This window comes from Micromys minutus (genome assembly GCF_963924665.1).
Source record: "Micromys minutus genome assembly, chromosome: 24".
NCBI classification, from domain to species: Eukaryota; Metazoa; Chordata; class Mammalia; order Rodentia; family Muridae; genus Micromys; species Micromys minutus.
This window is the reverse complement of record NC_137959.1, coordinates 33243718-33255762: the sequence shown is the minus strand read 5'-3', so window position 1 is coordinate 33255762 and position 12045 is coordinate 33243718. Positions and strand designations below refer to the sequence as shown.

The 12045-nt window shown below is 46.5% G+C and overlaps 1 protein-coding gene across 1 annotated transcript in view; it reads right to left on the bottom strand.

Annotated features, from left to right (window-relative positions):
• Positions 1-12045, bottom strand: part of HYDIN (HYDIN axonemal central pair apparatus protein) — a gene marked incomplete at both ends in the record, with an annotated part of 333158 nt that overhangs the window by 110597 nt on the left and 210516 nt on the right. The window contains 2 exon segments of the mRNA XM_080936961.1: positions 1887-2064; positions 9146-9283. Coding sequence (XP_080793087.1) covers positions 1887-2064; positions 9146-9283 — 316 coding nt within the window.

Below are 12045 nucleotides of genomic sequence, written 5' to 3'. Positions count from 1 at the left end.
TGAGTTTAATGACACAGCACATGAGCTGTGTCCTCAGGAGCACTAGGTACTAACAGGGTCCCCTGGGAACCTGGGGGTATAGAGGCCTAGCTACGAGGGTCAGGAAGGGGACCTTTGCCTCATGGTTGAAATTCAGGATCCTTGCAGGTTCAGGATCTACAAATTGGAACTCTGCTCAGTTCTCAATTCTAAACCTTCTACATCTGACTGTCTCCTTCAATGCTGAACAAACTGAGATCGTTGGTTCCTCAGTGGCTTCTCACACTTCAAGTACTTCCCAGTTAATATAAAGGGTACGTTGGGGTCAAGTTACTGTAAGTCAAGTAAGTCACAATACCCTTAATGAAGGTGGGGAGATTGTTGGCAGGAGGAGCATCTCAGATGCTTGGATTGGCCAAAAGTCACTGCAAATTCAAATGCTTTGAAGGTAAGGGTGGGCAAAGAACTAAAAAAGTCTACTCTGAAAAATGAGAAATGTTGAAGCCAGTGCTTAAGACCAGACAGTGTTCAGATCCAAGTAGCTGAAGAACCTCTCTCGGAACCACACCTTCTCTATCTTGGGATGCTAACAGGGATGTCGATGTTCAACTGTGAGGCAAAGGTCTTCTTCCTGACTCTCACAGCTGGCCCTCTGTGCCTGTTGGGTCAGGATCTACCAATTCAAACTCGGATGAATACTTTGGGAAAAAAACCAAAACAAAACAATGCATCTATACTGAAGTGGCACGGCCCTTTTCTTGTTATTCTGTCCCAGCAGTTGACTGAATTGCTGTTTCTGTACCACCTCTGTTGTATCACACATGATGAGTCTAGAGGTGGTGGGCTGAAGTATGTGGGAGGGTGTGTATAGATTCCGTGCAAATACCATGACATTTTATGTGCAGGACTTGTGCATATGTGGATTTTAGCAGCCGAGGGCCTCGTCAGTCTTGAGCAGATCCTGAGGACCGGAGGCATGCGTGGAGCTTGGTTACCCTCCTCTGACTGAAGTTCTAACACTGGAGTATAGTGTGGCCTTAGCTTTATTCACATTTATGTTATATAAAATGCAATATAATATGAAAACGTATCATGTTCTCAGGGGGGCTGATGGTTATAATTTAATGGATGATCCTCAGTGGGTGAGTTTGTAACTTTAGAAGGAGGGCTGGGAAGTAGGCTTTTGTCTGAAACCCTGTAGATAGACAAACAGCAAGCAGATCTAAGAAATGCAAAGAAGAGGCCATGAAGAACTAGCAGTTTCCACTGACCTTTGGTCCTGGTCTGGGTCAGGAAGAGCCAGCGAAAAGAACCAAGCCAAGTATCAGCAAAATTACTAGCTTGGCACAGGAAGATGGCTCTGGGGACCCCATGGGGATAGGCACGCAGGCAAATAGCTAATAACATCCAATTTCAGCCTTTAAGCATGCAACTCTGAAGTAAAGGTCTAAAGGCCATGGCTGCTTTCCTGCCAAGATTATATTTTGAGATTTCGACACCTGACATTACACCAGCCTCCAGCTCCATCATGAAGATGTGGAACGTGTTATTGGGACAGGAGACTGGGAAAGATACTTTGGCTGAAAGAGTATACACTTGGCCCAAATGTCACCACACTGGTGTTGGTGGGAGTTATTTGATGGCAAAATTGGCCAGGAGTCTTAGTTTGCAGTGGTCACAGTTTGAGTCAAATCTAACTCTTGTCCTTTGCCCCTGTCAACTGAGGCATAACATAGAGGAGTATTAGAGAAGTTTTTCTTTTTTTTTTCCCCAGACACATGAAATGACTAAACAAAGTGAGCAGCCACTGATTTTCAAAGATGCACAGCAAAGGAAACACTGGAAGCTTTTGTCCCGCCCCCTCCCCCAGGGGTAGATGGGTAATTTATTGTGGTGGGTGGAGGTACCTCGGAGGTTCCTGTGTAGGTCAAGGCTGATTCGTGGGAAGATACCCTCTCCGTATAGAGTGATGTTTTCTGGGACCAGGTGGGCGATTTGTATCTGGAAGTTTCTTTGAAAGACTTCAGGTATTCCAGGCAAGTAGTAAACTTTCAACACCTGCTCCTTATTTGAGTGGATAAAGCCCTACATAGATAGAGAGACCAGAAAGAGATTGATGGTGTGCCCGGGGTTTATGCATCTGATGGGTGGTTAGACATACCATGGTGCTGTAAGAGAAACGGATGAGAAGATCCCAGGGAAGCAGGTGCCTGGGGGCACGCACTGCCTAAGGGAGGGATTCAAAGGACGAATAAAACATTTTTTAAAAGTAGTTTATTTCCTTCTTGATCTCTAGGTTTTTTTGTTTGTTTGTTTGTTTTTTATTTTTTTGTATATTCTATACACTAGTCCTCTATGGGAACAAATCACTAGCAGAGAGAGGAGATGTCTTTGTACTCAGTGGGCTGACCATCCAGTTACTCCACCTTTTCTTTCTATGTACAGAGGCTTCTAAGTTTCAGAAAGCCGGTTTGTCCATCGGTGCTCTTCTTTCCTATGCTCCTGGAGTTTTACTCAGAAAGCTCTCACCTGTACCCATGAGTTGAAATGTGCTTTTTCCTTCAGCAATCTTGCAGTACCAGGATGGCCTTGAACTCACAGAGATCTGCCTGCCTCTGCCTCCCAGTGCTGGGGTCAAACCACCACATCCTGCCAGACTAGCAAGTCGTATATTGAGGTCTTTGATCCATGTATGGTTGGATTTCGTGAAGGGTGGGAAATAAGAATCTGGCTTTATTTTTCGATCTATTGAAACCCAGCTTTTCTCACACCAGTTGTTGAAGGTTCTCTTTCCTTTCACCTGTATTTTTGGCATCTTTGTATTTAAAAAAAAAATCAGGGAACTGTATTTTTGTGAACTTGGCTGACAGTTCTATTCTGCTGATCTCTGTATCTATTTGTGTGTGTGTGTGTGTGTGTGTGTGTGTGTGTGTGTGTGAGAGAGAGAGAGAGAGAGAGAGAGAGAGAGAGAGAGAGAGAGAGAACAATGTTGCTTTTATTCCTCTGGTTCTGTAGGATAATTTGAGCAGCTTTGCTAACACCACCTGTAGGATTCTTCTGGTTCGGGGTTTAAGTAGGGAAATCACTCATCTTTGAAAGTAGTGAAGGCCACACAAACTAGGAAGACATGAAACTTTTCCTTCCTGACTATGAGACTGGCAAAATTGACCAAGTTTTGATGAAAACTGGCCTCACATGTAATACTTCTATACTTCTGGTGGGACTTCAGGATCCATGAGTACACAGGGAAACTGCAGAGGTCAGGTATGGTGGCTTAGGAATAGAATCCCAGCACTCAGTAGAGACAGGAGGGTTTTATGTTTGAGGCCATCCTGGGCCACCTAGAGAGACCTTTAGTCTGAAAAGACTAAACCCAACACAAAGAATTTTGTCATCACACAAAGCAGACCATAACATAGCCCATGACCGACCAACTTTTGACAGAAGCCCCCAGGAAAACATCTAACACTGGGATATGCAAGGGAAAATTCATAGCAGAATTATTTCTAACGAGAAACTACTGCTGAACGCACTTTCTACAAGCCTGCGTGGTTTCAACATGGCTAGGAAAGGAGCATTATTCAGCAGTGAAAATGAAGGAACCGTTGTTAAGATGCACTAATACGGATGGGTCTTAACAGATTGTAATGCTGGGTTAAAAGAGCAAGCTGTCCTCTAATTGAACCGTTTAAACTATTTTATGTGTATTACATGCATGCCTGGTGCTGGTGGAGGCCAGAAGAGAGGATCGGATTCCTTGGGGCAGGAGTTACAGATGGTTGTGAGCCACCACCTGGATGCTGACATCAAAACTAGGTCCTCTGGAAGAGCAGCCAGTTCTCTTAACCGCAGAGCCACCTCTCTGGCCCCAGCTGTGCTGCTGTGAAACAAACTCGGGAGAAAGCAAAACGATCCAGGGGGCACTTTACAGAGCCGACTGCGTACATCCCAAGCCACAGATCCATGCAGATACGTTAGCTACGGTCCGATTTAACAATGGTAGTTCACAGCGACTGTGCTTCCAGTTCCACACTTGCATCACAGATTGATTTTGTTCGCACAAGACTGAAGCATTAAGATTGTGGGTGAGGTGAAAGTAAACCAGTAGGCTAGTGGTCGGAAAGTGGGTGTGAGCGTCGAGTGGCTGTCATGACAGCACTGATGATAAGTTAGAGGTGGGCGGAACCTCACATGGGAAAGTCCTGCTGGCCACATTCTAGCTACAGAAGTGTTTATGGTTCCTTTGGCTCGCGCTCTCACCCTCTCCTCCCTCTCTCCCCCCTCTCTCTTTCCCCCTTCCCTCTCCTCCCCCTTTGTGTGTGTGTGTGTGTGTGTGTGTGTGTGTGTGTGTAAGAGGGCAACCTTGGGTGTCACTCCTCACAGCGTGCATGTTGGTTTTGAGGCATGGTCTGTCCGTGGCCTGGAACTCAGGAGTAGGCTAAGCCAGCTGGTCAGGGAGCCCTAGGGATCTGCCTGTCTCCATCCCTCAGAGCTGGGACTACAAGCATGCAGCACCATGTTCCCCCTTCCCCGATGTGTGTCCACAATGCCCAGTCCGGCTACAAAGGTCAGGGGTGGGGGTGGGGTTATCCTTACCTTCCTTCTCCTTCCTTCTCACTCCCTTGCTGGGCAGTCTACCGTACTCTCCTGTTTCCCTGCAGAGCCCTCCTTTCCCTGCTCAGTGACTGGGACGACTGGAGGCTCAGCATCTATCCCCATCGCTTAGAAGTGTGTTTTCCCAGTAAAAACAGTTCTCATGCATTCACGAGACTCATGCTGGGCAAATGTCCTTATTTCGTTACATGCTAAATATGCATGGGCAATTCTGCATTCTGCAAACATTTGTTTTCATGGTAAGAGTTGGGTTTCACAATAGGGTAGCTGGCACATAGGGAAAGAAAATCATACAGGGAAAAAAAAATCCCATTCAAATATAAAGAGAAGTCCGGGCTAAAAAAAAAAAAAAAAAAAGGTGGGAGTGGGGGGACCACCACAGCAGCTTCAAGGCCCTGGATCCCTTGCAAGTCTGACTCTTGGTTAGTATCTGGGAGCTAAAGTTCTGGAAGGTTCTTGCCATTCCCTGATGGGGCTTCCTTACCTTGCCTTATCTGTGCAAACAGTACCATTTACATTAACTCCTTGCTTGCTTTCTGAGGGAATTTTGCTATGTGACAGGCTGACACATATCTGACAAACTTCCAATGAAATCTCTCAGCAGTCTCTAGTGAATCTCCCCGGTTTGTCTCAGGTCCTGGGAGTTTATCACTGGGGGTGGGGCCTGGGTCTGGGGGGCTGTGATGATTGATCTTCATTGTCTCCTTGACTGGTTTTAGAGTCACTGTGGAGACAAGCCTGTCTTGTGTGTCTGTGAAGGTGTTTTCAAAATGGTTTAACAGGTTAGACACAACCTGAATGTGGGCAGCACTGCCCGCCCTACAGGCTGAGGTTCGGAACAGAATAAAAAGGAGAAAGCAAGCTAAGAACAGACATCCACCTCTCCTGATGCTTGTTGACCTCCAGGCTACTGCTGCAATGTGGAGGAGCAGAGACCATCCCACACCATGACAGACGGACTATATTCCTTCTTAAATAAGCCCTTCCTTCCACCCTCCTGTCCTTCCTCCCTCCATCTTTCACTTTCTCCTCCCCTTGAACCTCACTTTTTTTTTTTTTTGGCCAGGTATTTTTGTCATAGAAATGAAAAGAGTCCAAGACAAGGACTTAGTGACCTGTGGGGTTCCCTGGCTTAGGCAAGGCCTCGCTCGCTCCTGACCTTCTGCCTGCTTCATATCCTTGCTGATTTCCTTTGTGACCTTTGGTGGGAATAAATCACAGCGTGGGGATGACTTTCTGGCTAAGTCCAAGGGGGTCTTCCTAGAGAAGGCATGTGGTGTTTGAACAGGCTTGGCTGGCCTTTCAGAAAACAGTTGCTTTGGCTAACAAACCATCCCAGACGATAGAAAGGAAAGAAACACACTCAGGTCTTCCATCCACACCAGAGAAGCACGGCACGGGGCGGGAGGTTTATGAGCCAATTATCACAGGCTGACAAAGAGGCAAGAGTAGCTCTAGTTAATATTTATGAGCTGACCAAATCCGGATCATGTACGCTTACGATTGTATTTTAAGATGTAGATGGTAGCATATAATGCAGTGTTTCCCCATTTTCATTTCTTGTATACCTAATCGGCATTAGGATCAACACCGTATTAGTGTATCTGGACTTGCTGTGTCCCCTTATACTGCAGTATGTTAGTCTGCCACACAATTTTAATACCTAAATATATACAGTCTTAATATCATGGTAGATGTTTAGTTTGTTTCTGTTTTTTTTTTTTTGAAATATTGGCATTATGGTTTATGCAGACAGCCTGCATAATGTCTGATTCACATTTCACCCTGTAAGTGTGGGAGCATGTACTTTTGATGATCGGATGAGAAAAATTTAATCGAAGAGTTATCCTACTAGACAGAGAAAGACACAGGGGAGGAAACGATACCACAGATCTCGGTTTGTAGAATCCGACAAGGCATGCTTTGTGAGAGAGCAACCTGAAACTAGGCTATAACAGAAGATCGGAGGAAAGGCAAGCAGAGTGTAATGTTGAGACCGCACAAAGTACGTCCAAAGCAAAAGCCATTGAAGACGAGAAAGAGACCACTTAAAACAGGCAAAATGCGGCCTGTGAGGAGCACTTAATGAAAGTAAAGTCTTATGTGTTATCCAGAAACACAATGCACACAACAGAAAGTTTTCTTATTTATATATTTTTTAAAAACTAATTCTTTGCGAATGTCACACGAGGTCATGTTTATTTCCCTCCTCCCCAGAAGGTTTTTGAATCCATATGTGTGTGGGCTGTGCACGCCTATCTGGATACATGCTAACATGTGTGGGAGAACATGTGTATTGGGGTGTGCATGTGCAAAAGGCCAGAGGTTGACCCTGGGTGTCTTCTTCTATCACCTCCCACCTTTACCCGGAGCCAGGGTCTCCCCCTTGAACCCAGGGATTTGGGTAGCCAGGCTGGGGGCTCACTCTAGGAATTTTCTAGTCTCTGCCTGCCTGATGTCTAGACAGCAGGTGGGCTGCCACCCCTACCAGCATCCACAAGGCGGGTAGTTTCCAGTCCTTACACTGACTACTGAACCATCTCCCCAGCCACGATGCAAACTCTTCTGTATCTAGAGGCAGCCAAGGAGGAGGAGTGCAGCGCCTTTCTGTGTCCGATTAGGAAACGTGGACAAAGGCTGAGAACGATTCGAATGCTGGGCTTATCCTGCTCGTTTCATAGATTCACGACGATCTCTGTCATCTCAAAACATGATTTTTCTTGTATCTGTTAGTGTTTTAAAAAATCCCTTTAGATTTTTAGATTAGATTTTGAGATCCTGAATGTGACAGCTCACGTGCCGAGTCAGAGCTGAGAGGGCCACGTGACCTCTGGCTCTTCAGGTAGCATTGCCAAGCCCGCTGACCCGAGCCTGAGCTCCTCCGTCCACGTGGTGGCAGAGGGCTGAGAACGTGGTCCTCCTGCCTCCACATGTGCAGTGTGCCCCACCCATCCCCGAGTCAATACGTCTAATTAAAAAAAAAAAAAAAAGCAAAGTATAGTAAAGAAAAAGAAACGTGTGAGTGTAGATGACTTAGAAGATAGCGATAGTTGAGAGAAAGATTTTTACTTTATGTGGATGGGTGTTTCGCCTGTGTGTGTCTGTCCACGATGCTTTGGAAGCCAAAGCAAGGCCTCGGGTTCCCTGGAACTGGAGTTATGACAGATAGAACCTGCCTTGGGGATGCTGGGAGCCAGACCCTGCTCCTCTGCAAGAACAACAAGTGCTCGTAACTACTGAACCGTCTCTCCGCCCGGTTTCTGCACTTTAAAAAAATTGTTGTCTTTTGGTTCTTTTAGAGACAGGGTTTCTTTGTGTATCCCTGGATCTTCTGGAATTTTCTCTATAGACCAGGATGGTCTTGAACTCACAGAGATCCACCTGTTTCTGTCTTCTGAGTGCTGGAATTAAAGGTGTATGCCACTACCATGTGGCAATTTCTGCATTTTTTTTTATTCTGAAAATTTAGGGCAAGGCGGCCTCCTTTAATCCACGGGGTGTGGGTGCACAGGCCAAGGGCTACATCAGGGCGAGCAGCATATCCCTCATCTTGGGATGTACGACTGTGAACAGGGGCTGCAGAGATGGCACAGAGGACCTGAGTGAGCTTCCTTGTGACTTGGGCTTGAGAGATCTAATGTCCCCACACTGCCCTGCTTGGGTACACACACACACACACAGAGAGAGAGAGAGAGAGAGAGAGAGAGAGAGAGAGAGAGAGAGAGAAGTAAATCTTGGAAAAGGTTATGAATAATTATAAATTATAGATTAACTGTATTCCCTTTTCTATTTTATAACTTTTTATAACAGGCATGTGTCATCCTCATAAGGAGAAAAATTCAACAAAAATTTCTAAGAACTGTCAGCTCAACATAATATCAACAGGAGCAACTTCCCCACTTGCTTCTAAAACACGAGTGAGTCTTGGCTGTTTGTTTTTGCACGTGCGAATGGCAGGTTGCCCTATTTCGTGTAGCTGGTATGAGGCCCTGAGGAACTGCAAAGAAATTTGATGGATCAGTGGGACCCCCGCCCCTGCACGCTTCCCATTAGAGATAGTATTTCATTATACAGCACAGGCTGGCCTTAGATATAAGGTCCTACTTCTTCTGCCTCCAGAGTGCTGGGGTTCAAAACTGTACCAGCACACATGACTCAGATTAAATTTACTATCATGGGGAACATCCTTAAGCTGTGTGTATTTAACTGGTTCACCATGTGTCTGTTGTACCTGGAAATAGGTAATGGAGAACCTGGTAAATGTTTGGTTAGTGGCCAAGTATTTCTGAGTCTATCTATCTGTCTATCAATCTATCTACCTACCCATCAGTCCATCTCCCAACATAGGCTCACATCACCTGGAATAGCCCCAAACTTGCCAAATAGCCCAGGATCAGGCTTTCCCTGATCCTTCTGCTTCACCCCCCTGAATGCTCTGGGATTACAGGCATGTACCACCATATCTGAGTCCCACCTGTAGTACTGGCAAGGATGTCTCCTGCCCTGGGTGTGGCTTGTCTGTCTGGGGTGAGCCTTCTTGGTTCTGACTTACCGACAGAGGCAGGATAAGCGGTACTCCAGGGAGAAGGTTCTTTGGAGAAGACCGGTAGTTAGTCAGAACATTGAACTCAAAGCCAACTTTCCCAGTGTTTTTCAGTGTGATTTCACGTTCTGTGACATGGTCAAACAGCTGGAGAGAGGATGAGAAGACGGACCGTCACTTGTCTGAGGGATTCTGCTAGCATCCTGACAGAGGGGATCAGCAAATGTACCCCCACAAAATCTCCTCCTACATTCCATAGGATAATGGTCGATCCACATTCAGGCACTGTAAAAGCATCTCCCTGGAGAATTTAAATTTTTCTAAAATAAGAGGATTTGCTTCTGATTTGATCCCATTAAAAGCACAATATTTAAATGTAGAATGTTCTAGAGTTAATTTTCCCATTAATACTGGAGCCGTAGGTCTAGCATGCCAGTTGAGATTTGCTAGTATGTTTCACAAGCTCATGTGGCAGGCTTAACATCTCCTGGGGCCAACTTTAGTGGTTTCAAGGACAAACCAGGGCAAAACTAGCTGTCTTAGGTAGGATCAGGTTTGTTTAGGGTTGCGCAGCTGTGGAGATGAATTGAAACCAGTTTATCCGAGGACCCTGGAGGCGAAGAAGAAAAGCAAATGCTATTTGGATAACATGGCAGAGGAGGCAGCCGTCAGTGTTGGATGACTCTGAGTGCAGATGCGGTCTTCAGTCTACACACATATCTATACACACAGATTTCAACCATTTCTACTTGTAACAGAGGTCAAATGAGGTAAAAATTGCCAAGGAGTACAGACCCTTGAGTACACAACCCACAGAGAATCAGAGAATCGGCTACCCCTACCCCAGTCAGAAATCGTGCTGTGCCTGAGATGTGCCAAGTGCCAAGTGAAGGCAGAGAGAAGGCAAGCTTTGGGAAGGAGCTGAGCTGTGGCTGACTGGACACACAGGCCTGGGGTGGGGGCAGGGCGGGCCATGACAAGAATAGTGCAGGAGAAAGTGTGGAGGCAAGAGGGCTGCGGCACATGAGAGGCAGTGGGTAAACCCGTTTGGCTACGGCTATATGGGTGGTTTATCGTGGGGGATTATGGGTGGTTTATCATGGGGGATTACAGATGGTTTATCATGGGGGATTAGAGATGATTTATCATGGGGGATTATGGGTGGTTTATCATGGGGGATTATGGGTGGTTTATCATGGGGGATTATGGGTGGTCTATCATGGGGGATTATGGGTGGTTTATCATGGGGGATTATGGGTGGTTTATCATGGGGGATTATGGGTGGTTTATCATGGGGGATTATGGGTGGTTTATCATGGGGGATTATGGGTGGTTTATCATGGGGGATTATGGGTGGTTTATCATGGGATATTACAGGCAACTGATGTCTGTGTATGGAGCATCAGTTACAAGAAGTGCTTAACAGCTGGGCATGATGGTACATTCCTTTAATCCCAGCACTCAGGCATCAGAGTCAGGAAGGTCCCTCTGAGTTTGAGGCTAGCCTGGTCTACATAATGAGTTTCAGGGTTATGCCGAGAGGCCCTGCCTCAAGAAACTCCAAATGCAAAACAAAACCTCAAAAAGAGGAGGGCTTAACAATGGGAGCCCCCACAGACTCCCCAGATATTACAGGCTAGTGCCATTATTATAGGTCACCTTCCAGAGTTTGATGGTAAGACCCTGCTGTCAAAGAAAGACACCCCACAGCTCAGATCTAGCTGGTGCTTTCCTGAGAGCTGCATCCCTGCTGGCTAGCCTGGCTTTCATGCCGCTGGAAGATGCTGTGAGAAGTACTCAGTCTCACCTGGTTGGGAACCCCATGGACCACAAGGACCAGTCTGGTACAACCAGGTTATAAGTGTTATGGGCTTAATAAACTACCTCTTGACTGGCTATATGGCCCACCCCATAAGATGGCATGTACACCTGCCACCAAAGCCAAGAACCTGTGGCCCCGGGGGAAAGCCTAGCACTACACTAATTGTACCGTTAAAATGACATACTATTAAAACGACATCTAAGAACTTAATACCACTAATTAGTGTATCTCCCAACCCTTGTGAGCCGATTCTTTCTGTAGTAGACGGCAATCGCCCAAAGACCCGCAACGGATCAACGTGTAGAGAACAGAGACTTCAGAGTGCTCGGCTCCAAATGAAATGTCTGCATCTCGCCTCTCCTCTCAAGGTTCAGGATCTATGTGGAAGAGGCAGGCACGAGGGTTGCAGGAGCAACCTCGTGGTGGGTAAGTTGCAGACCCAGCAGGGCAGCCGCACAGACGTGGGGAGGGAGCACAGAGGCCCAGCCCTAGCCAGGAGCTATTGGTATCCAACTGCCGCTGAAGAGTGACTGCTCCCTTTCATGGTGTGACACCCACTAGACTGAGCTGGCACTCAGGACCAATCAGCCAGAAGACAGAACAAGGTGGGTAGGAGGCCGGGGAGGATCTGAGAGGAGTTGGGTAAACACATTGTATGAGATGCTCTAAGAACAAAACCATTATTAAAAAAGACTCTAAGATTAAAAAAAAAGACTGAGGGCATCCCCAGTAAGTGATCTGATTGGTGACAGAGAAGGGGACTCATGGTGACTGTCTACCGTGACCAGAGCAAAAGCACTGATGAGTGGGATGGCATTTGCTGTCCGTCCCCATCTCACAGGTGAGAGAGAGATGCTGAGGCACGCAGAGGCGATGCTCCTAAGGTAGCAGGAGGAATCCAGACAGGATAAAACCAAACCAAACCAAACAACCCAACCCAAACCGAAACAGAACAGAACACAAAAGAAATGGCTCTTTTCTCAACACTGTGCTGCAGGGATGAACAGCCCAGGGGATGATGGGAGAAGTGGGATGAAGATAAACTTTCCGAAAAATGATCTGACAACAGTGTGACGTGATCCCTTGC